Source organism: Leptodactylus fuscus, chromosome 9 (assembly GCF_031893055.1).
Source record: "Leptodactylus fuscus isolate aLepFus1 chromosome 9, aLepFus1.hap2, whole genome shotgun sequence".
NCBI classification, from domain to species: domain Eukaryota; kingdom Metazoa; phylum Chordata; class Amphibia; order Anura; family Leptodactylidae; genus Leptodactylus; species Leptodactylus fuscus.
The window spans coordinates 56,878,579-56,897,470 of NC_134273.1; the positions used below are offsets into that span (position 1 = coordinate 56,878,579).

The window sequence follows — 18,892 nt, forward strand, 5'->3', positions numbered from 1 at the left end:
TGGCGTGATGAAGCAGTGCTGAATGTGTGTGCTTAGCACACACATTCAGCTCTACTTCATCGGGCTAATAGAATGCATTGGCCAGCGCTGATTGGCCGAATTCCGTACTCTGGCCAATCAGTGCTGGCCAATGCATTCTATTAGCTTGATGAAGCAGAGTGTGCACAAGGGTTCAAGCGCACCCTCGGCTCTGATGTAGCAGAGCCGAGGCTGCACAAGGGTTCAAGCGCACCCTCGGCTCTGATGTAGGAGAGCCGAGGGTGCACTTGAACCCTTGTGCAGCCTCGGCTCTGCTACATCAGAGCCGAGGGTGCGCTTGAACCCTTGTGCACACTCTGCTTCATCAAGCTAATAGAATGCATTGGCCAGCGCTGATTGGCCAATGTATTCTTTCAGCTCTACTTCATCGGGCTAATAGAATGCATTGGCCAGCGCTGATTGGCCAGAGTACGGAACTCGACCAATCAGCGCTGGCTCTGCTGGAGGAGGCGGAGTCTAAGATCGCTCCACACCAGTCTCCATTCAGGTCCGACCTTAGACTCCGCCTCCTCCAGCAGAGCCAGCGCTGATTGGCCGAATTCCGTACTCTGGCCAATCAGCACTGGCTAATGCATTGTATTGGCGTGATGAAGCAGTGCTGAATGTGTGTGCTTAGCACACACATTCAGCTCTACTTCATCGGGCTAATAGAATGCATTGGCCAATCAGCGCTGGCCAATGCATTCTATTAGCGTGAACTGAGTTTGCACAGGGGTTCTAGTGCACCCTCGGCTCTGCTACATCAGATTGCTACATCTGATGTAGCAGTGCCGAGTGTGCATCAGATGTGTAGTTGAGCAAAACTGACTCAGCACTGCTAAGTCTCTGCATTCGCATAGGAATGCATTGGCCAGCCTTCGGCCAATCAGCGCTGGCTCTGCCGGAGGAGGCGGAGTCTAAGGTCGGACCTGAATGGAGACTGGTGTGGAGCGATCTTAGACTCCGCCTCCTCCAGCAGAGCCAGCGCTGATTGGTCGAGTTCCGTACTCTGGCCAATCAGCGCTGGCCAATGCATTCTATTAGCCCGATGAAGTAGAGCTGAATGTGTGTGCTTAGCACACACATTCAGCTCTACTTCATCAGGCTAATAGAATACATTGGCCAATCAGCGCTGGCCAATGCATTCTATTAGCTTGATGAAGCAGAGTGTGCACAAGGGTTCAAGCGCACCCTCGGCTCTGATGTAGCAGAGCTGAGGGTGCACAAGGGTTCAAGTGCACCCTCGGCTCTCCTACATCAGAGCCGAGGGTGCGCTTGAACCCTTGTGCAGCCTCGGCTCTGCTACATCAGAGCCGAGGGTGCGCTTGAACCCTTGTGCACACTCTGCTTCATCAAGCTAATAGAATGCATTGGCCAGCACTGATTGGCCAGAGTACGGAATTCGGCCAATCAGCGCTGGCCAATGCATCCCTATGGGAAAAAGTTTATCTCACAAAAATCACAATTACACACCCGATAGAGCCCCAAAAAGTTATTTTTAATAACATTCCCCCCTAAATAAAGGTTATCCCTAGCTATCCCTGCCTGTACAGCTATCCCTGTCTCATAGTCACAAAGTTCACATTCTCATATGACCCGGATTTGAAATCCACTATTCGTCTAAAATGGAGGTCACCTGATTTCGGCAGCCAATGACTTTTTCCAATTTTTTTCAATGCCCCCAGTGTCGTAGTTCCTGTCCCACCTCCCCTGCGCTGTTATTGGTGCAAAAAAGGCGCCAGGGAAGGTGGGAGGGGAATCGAATTTTGGCGCACTTTACCACGTGGTGTTCGATTCGATTCGAACATGGCGAACACCCTGATATCCGATCGAACATGTGTTCGATAGAACACTGTTCGCTCATCTCTACTCTACTCCCTTTCGAACAACTTTGTTTTTTTTCCCTGCCTCTCTCCCACACTGTCTCCCTTTTGTATGGTTGGCTGGTGGAGGATCATGGCGGCGAACTCCCCGTGTTTACGGAAGGCTGGGTGAGAGAACTTGGGGTATCACTCCCTCTGGAGTGTGGTCCCATGCCTTCAGGGCTTGCTACAAGTTCTCCATCTCCTGCAAAGCACAAGGAACAAGCGACCAACTACAAAATACTTTTGAGGTGGTACAGGGTTCCGACTTTTCTCCATGAGATTTATCCTTCCACTTCTGATAGGTGTTGGAGGTGTCACACTGAGCATGGTACGATTGCTCACATCTGGTGGAGGTGCTCTCTTCTGCGCCCCTTCTGGTCTGGGATGTGCTGAGTTATCCTACAAGTCACGGGGGTCGAACTGCCTGATGATTCTGTTCTGTTGCTCCTCTCAATATTTCCCTGTCACTTCAGGAAACCCACCTGTAGACTTATAGGATTAATGTTAGTGGCAGCGAGGACAGTGATTCCTAGATTGTGGAAATCCTCGACTCCCCCACTCTCCTATCCTGGCTTACAGAGATTCTTAGCATAGACTCTATGGAAAGTATGATGACTGAGCTCCACCAAGATGATAGGGTATATCAGCAGACATGGCTCCAGTGGCACCATTTCTACTATTCCGCTGATTTACACTCATTCTTCCCTTCTGTGTCTCCCTGACTCCATCCTTTCACTTGCAGCCTTTTCTCTCTCAAGGTTTTTTTTTTTTTTTTGCTTATTGGTTGATTTGATACCTCCCTGATATAGTCATGACTGTATTTATGATTGCATCCTGCTGCCCCCTTTCCCTCTTCTTCTGTTCCAGGTTATACCCTCCCTTTGCCCCCCTCCCCCTTGTTTATAATGGAAAAAATCTTCAATAAAACGTTTTAATGATAAAAAAAAGTCTTCTTAATCCTACTAATATTATAAGTGTGAAAGTTTGTGTGTTTGGATGTTTGGATGTTTGTGAGTTTGGATGTTTGTTCCTCAATCACGCTAAAATGCCTGGACGGATTTGCGTGCAATTTTCCACAAACATAGTTTTCCCTTAGGATTGAGTCACAGGCTACTTTTGGTGCCACTAAACAACATGGCTTCCTAGCAGGAGACTCACAAAAGCAGGACTCCTAGCCCCAGCTATAGACTCACACACATTGCCTGGCATTTCCTGCCTCAACCTGCCTGCACACTCCTTACTGTCACCTCAGGAGTAGCCCTCACTCTACTCACTCACATTTACATATAGCTTTCCACTATATAACCGATCACATTGTCTGTATTACTACATACACAATATAACAGATCACATTGTCTGTATTACTACATACACAATACAACACATCACATTGTCTGTATCACTACATACACAATACAACACATCACATTGTCTGTATCACGACATACACAATACAACACATCACATTGTCTGTATCACTACATACACAATACAACACATCACATTGTCTGTATCACGACATACACAATATAACACATCACATTGTCTGTATCACTACATACACAATACAACACATCACATTCTAACTCTTCTGGGAGTCTTGGAGCTATTCCCAACACTCAGGAGCCTCTAGGGAAATTCAGGAGAGCTGACATATAGCCCAAATGGTGTCATTTAAAGGGGTATTCCCATAACTCTTGCAGTGCAGCCTGAAGGCTCTGTACTCTCTTCACTTCCTGGATTTCTCACACATTGGTGGGTGGGGTTTCACTTGCTCTGCTATCTGCTATGATCCACAGTATGACGCTGATGTGGAAACTGATGTAGCAGAGCTGGATTTGAGTCAGCTTGCATTACATACAGAGGTAACGGACTCCATATCTCAGCACTTATCAGCCAAATTCAATTAAACTGGCTGATAAGTGGAAAAGCTGAAGATAGACAGCACAGTAATCCCGGAGCTTTCACCTCCCCCTCCCCTATATGAGGAGCTCCATTGCTTGTCAGCCCCTCCCTCCCCCCTGAGAGCAGGCAGTTACATCACTTGACAAATGAGCAGATAATCCCAAGGGCCAGTGTCAACAATGAAGTGAATAAATTTAGATACTGGCCAAACAAAGCAGTTTTGATAAAGCAATGTATTTAGGAAAAGTCTTATATCCACATAAACTAGCAATATAGATAGGATCCTTGTGATGGGACAACCCCTTTAATGGCTAAATAGTACAGAAATACAGTAATGCTCAGTTATTACCTTCACAGTGCTCAATATATATCAACACACAATGTGCTTCTTTATATAAAGGATTGGAAGCATAAAAAGTTGATGCATCTAGTGAAACTTAATTTTCCCAAGATATAGATTGCATAATGTATAAATTTGATTCGTTTCTATTGACAACACAGATAATTACACCATAGAGTACAGGGAAAATTCTGCAATATAGAAAGCAATTACCATCTCGACACAATGCTCCATAAATATAGGAAAATACAGTACTTTCTTTTCATCTTGTATAATCTAAAAACATTTAACTACTAAACCTTTTCCACCTTATTAGTTAGGTATCTTGTAAACTAGAGTGTACTTTGTTTTATCTCAAACCTTTATTTGTTTACTATGAGCGATGCACATTGGAGGAGATTTATGAAGACTGGTACCATTGTCCATAGGCAACCATTCACAGATCATCTCTTACTTTTAAGCAGCACATAGTAATGGAAAGCTGCCTTGTGCTGGGATAATATGGGCAACAACTGTGAACTAATGAACTATGACTTTTTGTCATTTCTCTCATAAACTTCTCTATAGGACTCGGAAAACACCACAAAATGTATAATTAAAATGTTACAAAAAAAAAAAAAATAAGGTTGTTAAACGCCCTGCAAGAAAAGCTGTGAAAAGTGTTAAAAAAGCAGAAGCCTTTATTTATAACAGAAAACAATAAGACATTAGAAGTGGAACCAGCAGGAAGGAAAAGTATAAGACTTTCTTCTCTATTTCCCTTTCCTTTCCAATCTAACACTAACTGGCTGAAAAAACATTCTTCAAAACATCACACATAAACTGTTTAAGTTGTGTGCAAAACCACCCGTACCATAAGTGCCTTATGGAGGTGCAAAATGCCTATGGACTTCAACTTCACTGTAGATAAATCTAGTCTTCAGGTAAGTTCATACGGCGGAAAGCTTTTTCTACTGTGTGGCTTTTTGGTGCGGCTACCCGCGACGGGATGCCGATACAGTGCAATCGTGGCATCCCGCTCCTGATGAATAGGCCTAAGAAGGAGGCTGTCTCGAGCCATGGCTGACTCAGAATCCGCGTGAAGATAGGGCATGCTGCTTTTTTTCCCATTAGCTGAAAAAAAACGCTAGCGGGAAAAAGAAGTGAATGAATACCATTAAAATGAATGGGAGATATTTTTGCAGGTGGATTCTGTGTCAAAATTCGCCTGCAAAATACTTTCTGTGAACATATCCTATGTGGGAAAGTGCATGTACAAATACTCACCTATATTTGCCCAAGTCTAGTGTTCTTAAAGGACATACTGCACGTGGCACGATTGCTGGGAATCCTTGTATTTTTGCTTTGTATGTTACAAGTTTCTGTCAGAGGAAACTTCCCGTGCACAGCGTGACCTACCAGGACTTAATAACCTCATCGCAGTACCAGGTAAATCGCCACCATTGTAAGTGAATTTACATCTAAAATGATTTCTTTGATGTGATGGACTCTATATAACTCCATTTAGGGCTGTTTGCAAAAACATTTTTTCGCTTTGGTCTAGTGTTCTTGAAGATTATTCTTTTTACCAAAAGAGTAATGTGAGTAAAAAATATTAGTTAAGGACTTCGAGAAAGTCTTAGCTTTTTTATATAACAAACAATTAATAGAAAATAAAGTAAATGTTAATGTCAGTGTAAGAATTTGGCTTAAAAGCATAGCCGTGCTGGAACACGGAATAATGTCCGCTCACTAATTAAAATGAATGTTCATGTCCCTCAGCAAATATATTTGACCCCCTGAGAATGCAGATTGAATCTAGCACGCAGACACATATAGCAGAACTGTAAGGGACTTGGCAGCTATGTTACTATACTGTATTATAGGCAGCTTATAAAGGTGGTTACCAGCCATTAACTATGCAGCATATTGGACATACTCCAGTTATTGATCTTATTAACAGGGGCATCTCTTGTTGTGTGATATTGTGTTATTTTTAAGACCATTTCTGGCTTTTCTAGAATCTATGCCACTTTTGATAGCCTATTAGGGGTTAGTTTGCATATAGGAATACTATTTGTTTTAAATAATAACATTAGAGCTTAATAAATTGATGTTTTAAATTGTTCTTTCAACTTTAGGTCAAACAAAAAAAGATCAGATGGTACATGGAAGGAATGCAAATAGTACATGGATTCAGAAATATACTAGGATGTACCGCGTCATTGGTTTTGTAGTCCACAAAACGGATAGCTAATGTGCAGTCTCACTATGAGAAAACATGAACATTTTCACCAACTAGTGCATGCACTGCTTATACACATAAGCCATTATCTGCATACAAGAAGACACACAGAGTTCTTTAGAACTGCAGGGTGATTTGAAACTCACATAGCTTTGTATTGCAGTTTCAAAAACATATGAAATAATTGCCCCTAATTATTTACAGTGCATTGGCTGCTCATGATTACCTTTTTCTAGACTAGTCATTTTGTGTTGGCACTGTTAGGGTTAACTTGTGTGCTTTGTGATTGACAGTCGATCTACCAATCAAGCCTGCGGCAGGTTCTGGACTTCCTGTAAACAGGTCATCAGTAGAGATGAGCTAGTAGTGTTCGATCGAGTAGGTGTTCGATCGAATACTACGGTATTCGAAATACTCGTACTCGATCGAACACTACTAGCTGTTAGAAGTTTAATGTTCGATGCAGAACCAGCGTTGATTGGCAGAATGCTATACATTCTGCCAATCAACGCTGGTTCTTCTCTTACCTTTCCGAAGTGTTCTCCGCGCTGCGTCCCCGCACCTTCTTCTGGGTGGAATTCACTCTGCGTAGGCATCCGGCCTAGGCAGAGCCGACTGCACATTCGCGGGCATGCACGCGCATACACGCGCATGCGCAGTCGGCTCTGTTCAGGCGTCGGGTCTGGGCAGAGCCGCACGTGCATACGCAGTCGGCTCTGCCTAGGCCGGATGCCTAGGCAGAGTGAATTCCACCCGGAAGAGGGGACCCTGCACCCGGAGAAGACTTCAAGGGGAATGCAGCCCGACCGTCACTCGTGGACTTGGTAAGTATGATTTTATCGAATGTTGCCTACCCCTGAAACAAGCATTTCCCCCCATAGACTATAATGGGGTTCGAAATCCGTTCAAGCAGCCGAACAGTGTGCGGCTGTTCGAATCGGATTTTGAACCTCGGACACTTTATTGTTCGCTCATCTCTAGTCATCAGCTCACATAAGTTTACTAGTTATTGACCTCTGCTTTTTGGCTTTTAACTTTTCCTTGAATTTTTATTTGATACTGTTTGTCTCTCTGGTTTGACCTCGGCTTGCTGACTCCTCTTCCATGTTGTTTTGTCTTGTCCTGTTCTCTGTAACACTTATGCAGAGAAGGGACTGTTGCCCAGTTGTCCTCTAAGCCTAGGGTAGTTGAGGCAAGTAGGTAAGGACAGGGGCTGAGTCAAGTTTATGACTCATTGTCTCTGTCATTCTTTACTTCCCAGGTTTCAACAGGAGCCACTGGGGAATTGCTCAACAGGCAATTCCCTAACAGTTACATTTGTCAAATCACCAGTCATGTTTTTAAAATATTTACTAGAGTCAGGAATATGGTTAAGATTCAAGTGAATATTAATAAATGAACTCCCTTCTAAAAGCTAAATTTGTAAAATAGGCAAGCCCTTATCACATATGCTAGAATTTCCATATATACAAAACCAAAGCCTTTCTACCACAGTTACAAACAAAGGATTCTCTTTAAAAATTGGGGTTCATGCATGGCATGAAGATGTGTATACTCCTGACATTTTTACATATGTGGTTTTTTATTGGATACTATATGAATCTCGCAACAACAAAACTCATGACATGCTCCATTCAATTGTTTCTAGTAAGGTCGCATTCACACAACTAAGTTTCACTTATGAAACTTTTATCTGTCTGCACCTTATTCCTGGAGAGGTCTCCTAGCAATATAGTTATTTATCCTGCCAGGAATCCCTGTCTCCCAGAGACATACTGTCCTTTGCTATAATCAGTACAGGAGAATGGTGGAAACTAGCCAATGGAAATGGAAATTTGGGAAGTCCAACCAAAGCTGAATTTCTAGATTAAATTTAACTTCAGATGAAGGAGGTCATATGTTATTTTGAAGATATTACAGTATTATATTTGGCTTTACAATGCACATAATAAGTAAGAACTAGCCTATTAACATGTAGATGTTATACATACTCTTTGGAGTCAGAACATTCATCATCTGATGGGTTGGTTTCATCTTCTGACTGGTCGCTGAGTAGATCGCATGGTTGTATGTTTGCATTATCTGCAATTTCCAGCACAGGTGCAATACTGGGTCGCCTTCCTTCTTTACTAACTTCTGAAGGAAGCGATAGGTTCGGCCCACTAGTAGAATGACAGCTTGTGTCTTGCAAATCTATTGCCACTGTGCCTGCAAATAAAGATACAGAATTAATAGTAAAATTCATTATCTAAATTAGAACTACTAGATTCTGTTTGTAGGACTTTGAGTACAATAATGTTTAAAAAAATCACAATCCCTTACAAACAATACATCTACATGTCTTACATATCTACAGCTACAGGCGTGCATAGATGTTTATTGCTACAATGTGTCCACCCTGCATATTTAAAGAGGACCTATAGAGTTCTATATACTGCTGGAAAGCTGACAGTGCACAGTCGGCTTTCCAAATCTGTGCCCCGGGTAAAGCGCTATCAATCCCTGTACTTTACAGTCAGAAGGGCGTTTCTGACACTTAGCCAGGGACGCCCTTTTGCCCAGCAGCACCTATCGCTGTACTGTGGAGTGCGGAGGAACGTCCCCTCCCCTCCTGATAATACTCGTCTATGGACGAGCACTGTGAATTCCTCCCTGCTCACTCTGTACAGCGCGATAGTCGCTGCTGGGCAGAAGGGCGTCCCTGGCTAAGTGTCAGAAACACCCTTCTGACTGTAAAGCGCTACGGTATCGGGACCGATAGCGCTTTACCCAGGGCACAGATTGGGAAAGCCGACAGTACGCTGAATTCAGCGCACTGTCAGCTTTCCAGCAGTATATAGAACTGCCTGTGCCCAATCTGATAAAAGGTCCTCTTTAACGTCTTTTCCTCTATTTTGTCTGACTTTTGTAATCTTCATTTTATGTTTACTTTGATTCAGAGTTTTACAACACAGTTTTGGCACATTTATCATGCATTATGACACATAAATCATGCCTCCATTTATAAGAAGTGACACCCGTGTGTCTAGGAAGTTGACAACTTGTGTACTGGATCACTGTTTCTTAATGTTGACTGTTAATTATGAATCACATTCTATTTCCTATGGTCCTACCACCCCAACCTCACCTCCTGACATATCCCCTACCCTCTTTTTACCTCCCCCCCCATACAGTATCAGCTCGCCACAAACTCACTCATTCCCCCCTTCCCTCTCCCTCCTCACTTTCATTACAATTTGATATACTGTGATTTATATTGTGCTTTATATTGCCCTTTGTATGTTTTGAAAAACTTTCAATTAAATACAAGTTTTAAAAAAAGAAAACGTACAACCCAAATTAGATGCTCCACATCTTAAATCTGGGCCAGTGAGTGCATAGACGGAACAGCATCCTGTTCCTCTTTTTATTCCATTTACTGTGTTAGGACAATAATTAGTATAAAATGTGTCGATCAACATTCTTTCTGCACTTCCGTGTACAGACCCACAAGGACATGCAGGAGGAACGATTGTGAAACCGGGAATATTTCAGTATTATTTTTTATCTTTTCATAAACATAGAAAACATTCAAATTTAACAAGTATAAAATGTTTTCTAAATACTATAGTTATCTCATCAAACAACCCTGCGAGGTAAAAAAGTGGAAATTCACTAAGTAGCAAATATTTACATCTTATTCATACTATAGTTGAACCAAGATTATAAATCATCCTCGGCAATCAATGGTCCATTCATTGTGTTTGTAAGCAATATATACTTGCATAAAGTACCATAGTATTTTTAAAATGTCATATCTTTAGGAAATAAGACAACATTTTACGAGCATTTATGAGCATTGGCGCACATAAAAAAGGTACATATTCAAAAGAGAAATCATAAAGATTGCTGCTTTAGAAATTATTGGTTAGACCTTACTATGAATATGTATTTCAGGATGAAGAAGGGAAAAATCTAATTTATTACAAAATATTGCACAAAATAGATTTATTTTCAATACAGAAAGTCTATTCAGTTATATGTCCCCACACAGGGGATGCAAGCTTGCCAAATACAGCTGGAAGGAAAAGATACAATCTTCAGCAGAAAGGATTCTTTACACAAAGGGCTGTAGAACTGTAAGAATGTTCTCCCAAGGAAGGTCGTATTGGCAAGTGATATGCATATATTTAAAAGAGGGTTGAAAATGTTCTTAGAGAAACAAACTTTAAAGTTGTCAAAAATATTAAAATATAGAACTTCATAAAATTAACTATTTGCTAGCTCAGAGTCAAATTAAAATTTTCCATTTATTGCTTTATTCTCATCACGACCTTATATTTATGATACATGTCCTTAGTAGAGATGAGCAAACACTGTTCGGAACAACCGTTCCGAACAGCACGCTCACAGCACGCTCCCATAGAAATGAATGGAAGCGGCCGGCACACGGGGGGGTTAAGCGGCCGGCCGCCAGCAAAGTCTGCATGCCAGGTGCTTCCATTCATTTCTATGGGTGCGTGCTGTTCGGATCGGCTGATCTGAACAGTGTTCGCTCATCTCTAGTCCTTAGGTATTTTGCTGCTAGGACTAGAGATGGGCAAATCTCGAAAGATTTGTTTCATCTCATTTTCAGATGCGTCAACCCTCTAATTCATTTTGGTCCAGACTTATTCGGATAGAACGGGAAGTGAAATCATTTTGCTTGGGGGTGACTGGGGGCCCAGGAGAGTTGTAAAACAATAATAAACCTTAATCACCTTCCCTCAGCTCTTCGGGGCCTCCTTGAGACATCTAGCTCTTTCTCTCAATCCTCTTTTGCCCTCTTCTGCCTCTTAGGTGTAGTCATGTGCCTGAGGTTACCACTGAGGCCTGTGATTGGGCCATATCGGTAACATGGGGTGCGCCTGGCTTTCTATATTCTCTTCTCTCCCTTATATATTACTTTCAATGTTGATCCCTGATAAGGGCTAGATAATTTTCTGGAGCTGTGGCTCTGTTTATGTAATTTCAAAGATAGGTGTGCAACTTATAGCAAGCAGAATCTCATTGCAAGACCAACCAGGAAGTGGAGAGGAGAGGAGACAGGGGGCTAGTTGAAATCCTGAGATGAGAAAATCTATTTATTATGAGCCAGCTTTTCTTAAAAAATGGTATATTGCTTTTAAGATATCTGTATAGAGTAAATAACATACAGCAAATTTTTTGTAATTCAAGCTCAAAATTTTTGTAATATTTGAACCAAACACCATAGGCTATCTGACAACAAACTGTAAATGGACCACTGTAGGACATTATAATGTGTGCAGAGACCACTATAGGACAATATACAGTGTGGAGAGGCTGCTATGGTACATAAAACAGTGTAAAGGGGCTGCTATGTAACATTTTACTGTGTGGAAGGGCCTCTAGTGGACATTATATTGTGTGGAGGGGCCGCTATGGGAGATTATAATGTGTGGAGGAGTTGCTATGGTATATTATAATGTTTGTAAATGGGGTGTTACACCATATAGCCAAGAAAGGAAGGGGAGGATCAAGTCAAAAGTTTGCTATGAGTCCAACATTCACAACAAATCATGGAAAATCTGTATGCCATGTATGTGAAAGGAGTTCTGAACCCTATTTATATGTACCGAAAAATCTGCCCAGGAAATAAGTGTCCTGTAATGCAGGGATTAGCCTCTAACTGTATTTTAGATTTGCATCCATCATGTAAACATGCCGTATTAAATAGAGAAATCCTCGCAGTATGGCTAATGATTAGAGATGAGCGTGTAGTGTTCGATCGAGTAGGTGTTCAATCGGATACGACGGTATTCGAAATACTCGTACTCGATCGAGTACCACTAGCTGTTCGAAGTTAAGATTTGATGCAGAACCAGCGTTGATTGGCAGAATGCTATACATTGCCAATCAACGCTGGTTCTTCTCTTACCTTTAGAAGTCTTCTCCCTGCACAGCGTCCCGTGTCCTCTTCCGGCTCTGAATTCACTCTGCCAGGTATCGGGCCTGGGCAGAGCCGACTGCACATGTCCGCTTGTAGTGCGGGCATGCGCAGTCGGCTCTGCCCATGCCTGATGCCTAGCAGAGTGAATTCAAGGCCGGAAGAGGACGCGAGGACGCTGCACAGGGAGAAGAATCCAGCCTGACCCTCACTCATGGACTTGGTAAGTAGAATTTGATCGAATGTTGCGTACCCCTGAAACGAGCATTTCCCCCATAGACTATAATGGGGTTTGAAACCTGTTCGAACAGTGTGCGGCTGTTTGAATCGGATTTGAAACTCCGAACATTTTAGTGTTCGCTCATCTCTACTAATGATATATACAGATGTAGCAACGTTCAAAGGGTTTGTCTAGTATTAATGATTTTATGGTCTATATTTGATAAGTGGAAGGAGGGGGTCAGCAGTCACCCCGATGCGGATCAACTGTCCAGGACCAATTCCAATGCCTGTACTATACACAACACAGGGATAGCGGTAGATGGCTCCATGTTTATTTATAGGTTTTATTCAATCTTTAACATTTTTGCATATATTGAAAAAAGAAAATGAAAAGTCATAAGTTTTCAGAAACCTTTCAGCAACAGTCTATTTGACTTTCATCAAGTACATGTTCAAGCTGTTTTCCATACATATTTAATGATACGCACCCATGCTGGCAATTATACTGTGGACAGGTAGTCGGGATGGTCCGTGATATGATGATTTGTATTTGCGTAATTTCTCAAGCTGCTCATGTTTTTTAAAAGCTGAATTCTCTTCTTTTGTCACATGAATATAAAAGCAGGTGTCAGTAGAGCTCATGATGTACCGTGGCCCCGGGTTCAGCAAGATGTTTTTGTTATCTTCTCTTTTAACGCCAATTAAGCAGACACCAAATCTGGGAGATAAGGAGGGCAGCGGGAAATCTGTGAGACAGAAAGCTTTTGACATGCTAATAATTGGTTTTTTAGTTATTCATTGCATAAAAAGGTGAAGTAATGCAGAATAATCCCCATCTGTAAGTTTATCTAACGCAAAAGGTAACCTTACAGACCTTAAAATATAACCCATAAAGCTGTCATGTCACAGCGCTTAAGTAAAGAAAACTGACAAGTAAAGATGACCTACAATAACTCCAAAGGCAAAACCATCCTTACAAACTTTTTATTCTGGGGCAAATAATTGGATTGCCCAATGTTTCAACAACAGTTTTGCTTTTTGTCCAACCATAGATGGAGATCAATGAGAATTCTTCTTTTACTTTTTTCTTTTAAGAACGGGTACTTATGTATGGGGGTAACCGGACAAACCAACATTCAATCTAGTGACTCAGGCTATGTGAGATTTAGACACACTTAGTATATATTACTTCTAAAGCTGTATACAACTATGGTGCTGTCCTAAAGTTTATAGGCAAAAACTTTGTAGGCATATTCTAGGAGCACAATGCGTTACATGGTATTATCTTCAGTACAGTATTCAAAATGCTATAGTTGTACAAACTATACAATAAGGAAAATCTGCCTCCAAAATGGGAAGAGTCTGAAACAACAATAACACTATTAACCCATAAAAATATATAACCAATTAATATCTGTCCCATATTAAATAAGGTAACAATTAGCATTAAAATGATTAATATAATTAATTCACAACAAAACCATTGAGTGGTCATATGTAGACAAATGTAGTATAAAACTTTCTGACACATTATCACTAGAGATGAGCGAGTAGTACTCGATTGAGTAGGGACTCGATAGAATACTACAGTATTCGAAATACTCGTACTTGATCGAGTACCACTCACTATTCGAATGGAAAAGTTCGATGCAGAACCAGCATTGATTGGCCGAATGCTATACAGTTGGCCAATAAACGCTGGTTCTTCTCCTACCTTTAGAAGTCTTCTCCGTGCAGCTTCCCCGCGGCGTCTTCCGGCTCTGAATTCACTCTGCCAGGCATCGGGCCTGGGCAGAGCCGACTGCGCATGCCCGCTTGTTGTAGTCGGATCTGCCCAGGCCCGATGCCTGGCAGAGTGAATTCAGAGCCGGAAGATGCCGCGGGGACGCTGCACGGAGAAGACTTCTCGGAGGATCCAGCCCGACCCTCACTTGTGGACTTGGAAAATGTAATTTGATCGAACATTGCCTACCCCTGAAACGAGCATTTTCCCCCCATAGACTATAATAGGGTTCGATATTCAATTCGAGTAGTCGAATATTGAGGGGCTACTCGAAACGAATAACAACTTGCACAAATCTTGAAAATCTAGTGATCTTAAGACGCACACTTCTGCCTTCCAGGTTGGGGATAATAATAATAATTAATAATAATAATGTGAACTTGGTTGTTATAAAGAGTTAGCCTTCTTTACATCAAACCTGATAATGTTCACACATATTTTGAGGACATGTAATGTCTGTAATAATCATGGACTGCATGTGCACACATTCATTTTATTGGGTATATGCAGACAACCTTTTGTATTCCATTGTTTCATGGATAAGAAACAGAGACATACTCTATTATGGCTTATTCTATGGACCACAGTGCTACATTAATGTCTGTGCTTTCTGTTCATGAGCTCAGAGACGTAAAGAGTATAAGAAATGTAAAAAAAAAAAAAAAAAAAAAAAAACTGATGTGAAAAATGGATCAACTGTGGACCCTTCCTGATCTGAAAACAAGCAGGGTGGGGTGCTGTCTGTGATTATTATGGAGATTAGAGATGAGCGAACAGTGTTCTATCGAACTCATGTTCGATCGGATATTAGGCTGTTCGGCATGTTCGAATCGAATCGAACACCGCGTGGTAAAGTGCGCCATTACTCGATTCCCCTCCCACCTTCCCTGGCGCCTTTTTTGCTCCAATAACAGCGCAGGGTAGGTGGGACAGGAACTACGACACCGGTGACGTTGAAAAAAGTAGGCAAAACCCATTGGCTGCCGAAAACATGTGACCTCTAATTTAAAAGAACAGCGCCGCCCAGCTTCGCGTCATTCTGAGCTTGCAATTCACCGAGGACGGAGGTTTCCGTCCAGCTAGCTAGGGCTTAGATTCTGGGTAGGCAGGGACAGGCTAGGATAGGAAGGAGAAGACAACCAACAGCTCTTGTAAGAGCTAAATTCCAGGGAGAAGCTTGTCAGTGTAACGTGGCACTGACGGGCTCAATCGCCGCAACCCAGCTTTCCCAGGATCCTGAATGGAATACACTGTCAGTGTATTCCCGTATACCCGATATATACCCCGATACCCGTTCCAACGGTGTGCCCCCCCACCTTCACCCCAGAAATACCCTGCAAGTCCCCTAGCAATAGAATTGGGGCTATATACACCCACAATTTTTACTACTGGTATACAGTGCCATTGTCTGACTGGGAATTCAAAGAATATATTGGGAATACAAATACCCTCATTTCTTGCTACTGCCATATAGTGCCAGTTTCTGACTGGTAATTCAAAGAATATATTGGGGTTACGTGCACCCACAATTTTTACTACTGGTATACAGTGCCATTGTCTGACTGGGAATTCAAAGAGTATATTGGGAATACAAATACCCTCATTTCTTGCTACTGCCATATAGTGCCAGTTTCTGACTGGGAATTCAAAGAATATATTGGGGTTACGTGCACCCACAATTTTTACTACTGGTATACAGTGCCATTGTCTGACTGGGAATTCAAAGAATATATTGGGGTTATAAATACCCTCATTTCTTGCTACTGCCATATAGTGCCAGTTTCTGACTGGTAATTCAAAGAATATATTGGGGTTACGTGCACCCACAATTTTTACTACTGGTATACAGTGCCATTGTCTGACTGGGAATTCAAAGAATATATTGGGAATACAAATACCCTCATTTCTTGCTACTGCCATATAGTGCCAGTTTCTGACTGGGAATTCAAAGAATATATTGGGGTTACGTGCACCCACAATTTTTACTACTGGTATACAGTGCCATTGTCTGACTGGGAATTCAAAGAATATATTGGGGTTATAAATACCCTCATTTCTTGCTACTGCCATATAGTGCCAGTTTCTGACTGGTAATTCAAAGAATATATTGGGGTTACGTGCACCCACAATTTTTACTACTGGTATACAGTGCCATTGTCTGACTGGGAATTCAAAGAGTATATTGGGAATACAAATACCCTCATTTCTTGCTACTGCCATATAGTGCCAGTTTCTGACTGGTAATTCAAAGAATATATTGGGGTTACGTGCACCCACAATTTTTACTACTGGTATACAGTGCCATTGTCTGACTGGGAATTCAAAGAATATATTGGGGTTATAAATACCCTCATTTCTTGCTACTGCCATATAGTGCCAGTTTCTGACTGGTAATTCAAAGAATATATTGGGGTTACGTGCACCCACAATTTTTACTACTGGTATACAGTGCCATTGTCTGACTGGGAATTCAAAGAGTATATTGGGAATACAAATACCCTCATTTCTTGCTACTGCCATATAGTGCCAGTGTCTGACTGGGAATTCAAAGAATATATTGGGGTTACGTGCACCCACAATTTTTACTACTGGTATACAGTGCCATTGTCTGACTGGGAATTCAAAGAATATATTGGGGTTATAAATACCCTCATTTCTTGCTACTGCCATATAGTGCCAGTTTCTGACTGGTAATTCAAAGAATATATTGGGGTTACGTGCACCCACAATTTTTACTACTGGTATACAGTGCCATTGTCTGACTGGGAATTCAAAGAATATATTGGGAATACAAATACCCTCATTTCTTGCTACTGCCATATAGTGCCAGTTTCTGACTGGGAATTCAAAGAATATATTGGGGTTACGTGCACCCACAATTTTTACTACTGGTATACAGTGCCATTGTCTGACTGGGAATTCAAAGAATATATTGGGGTTATAAATACCCTCATTTCTTGCTACTGCCATATAGTGCCAGTTTCTGACTGGTAATTCAAAGAATATATTGGGGTTACGTGCACCCACAATTTTTACTACTGGTATACAGTGCCATTGTCTGACTGGGAATTCAAAGAGTATATTGGGAATACAAATACCCTCATTTCTTGCTACTGCCATATAGTGCCAGTTTCTGACTGGTAATTCAAAGAATATATTGGGGTTACGTGCACCCACAATTTTTACTACTGGTATACAGTGCCATTGTCTGACTGGGAATTCAAAGAATATATTGGGGTTATAAATACCCTCATTTCTTGCTACTGCCATATAGTGCCAGTTTCTGACTGGTAATTCAAAGAATATATTGGGGTTACGTGCACCCACAATTTTTACTACTGGTATACAGTGCCATTGTCTGACTGGGAATTCAAAGAGTATATTGGGAATACAAATACCCTCATTTCTTGCTACTGCCATATAGTGCCAGTGTCTGACTGGGAATTCAAAGAATATATTGGGGTTACGTGCACCCACAATTTTTACTACTGGTATACAGTGCCATTGTCTGACTGGGAATTCAAAGAATATATTGGGGTTATAAATACCCTCATTTCTTGCTACTGCCATATAGTGCCAGTTTCTGACTGGTAATTCAAAGAATATATTGGGGTTACGTGCACCCACAATTTTTACTACTGGTATACAGTGCCATTGTCTGACTGGGAATTCAAAGAATATATTGGGAATACAAATACCCTCATTTCTTGCTACTGCCATATAGTGCCAGTTTCTGACTGGGAATTCAAAGAATATATTGGGGTTACGTGCACCCACAATTTTTACTACTGGTATACAGTGCCATTGTCTGACTGGGAATTCAAAGAATATATTGGGGTTATAAATACCCTCATTTCTTGCTACTGCCATATAGTGCCAGTTTCTGACTGGTAATTCAAAGAATATATTGGGGTTACGTGCACCCACAATTTTTACTACTGGTATACAGTGCCATTGTCTGACTGGGAATTCAAAGAGTATATTGGGAATACAAATACCCTCATTTCTTGCTACTGCCATATAGTGCCAGTTTCTGACTGGGAATTCAAAGAATATATTGGGGTTACGTGCACCCACAATTTTTACTACTGGTATACAGTGCCATTGTCTGACTGGGAATTCAAAGAATATATTGGGGTTATAAATACCCTCATTTCTTGCTACTGCCATATAGTGCCAGTTTCTGACTGGTAATTCAAAGAATATATTGGGGTTACGTGCACCCACAATTTTTACTACTGGTATACAGTGCCATTGTCTGACTGGGAATTCAAAGAGTATATTGGGAATACAAATACCCTCATTTCTTGCTACTGCCATATAGTGCCAGTTTCTGACTGGTAATTCAAAGAATATATTGGGGTTACGTGCACCCACAATTTTTACTACTGGTATACAGTGCCATTGTCTGACTGGGAATTCAAAGAATATATTGGGGTTATAAATACCCTCATTTCTTGCTACTGCCATATAGTGCCAGTTTCTGACTGGTAATTCAAAGAATATATTGGGGTTACGTGCACCCACAATTTTTACTACTGGTATACAGTGCCATTGTCTGACTGGGAATTCAAAGAGTATATTGGGAATACAAATACCCTCATTTCTT

General features: G+C 41.5%; 1 protein-coding gene across 2 annotated transcripts in view; it reads right to left on the reverse strand.

Moving 5' to 3' along the window:
• KCNT2 (potassium sodium-activated channel subfamily T member 2) overlaps window positions 1-18,892 on the reverse strand; it is a 574,767-nt gene that overhangs the window by 236,653 nt on the left and 319,222 nt on the right. For both annotated transcript variants that reach the window (XM_075287704.1, XM_075287703.1), the window contains exons 16-17: window positions 12,989-13,218; window positions 8,344-8,560 (exon numbers count right to left, since the gene is read on the reverse strand). In XM_075287704.1, the coding sequence (XP_075143805.1) occupies window positions 8,344-8,560; window positions 12,989-13,218 (447 nt within the window). The remainder of the gene's footprint in view (window positions 1-8,343; window positions 8,561-12,988; window positions 13,219-18,892) is intronic.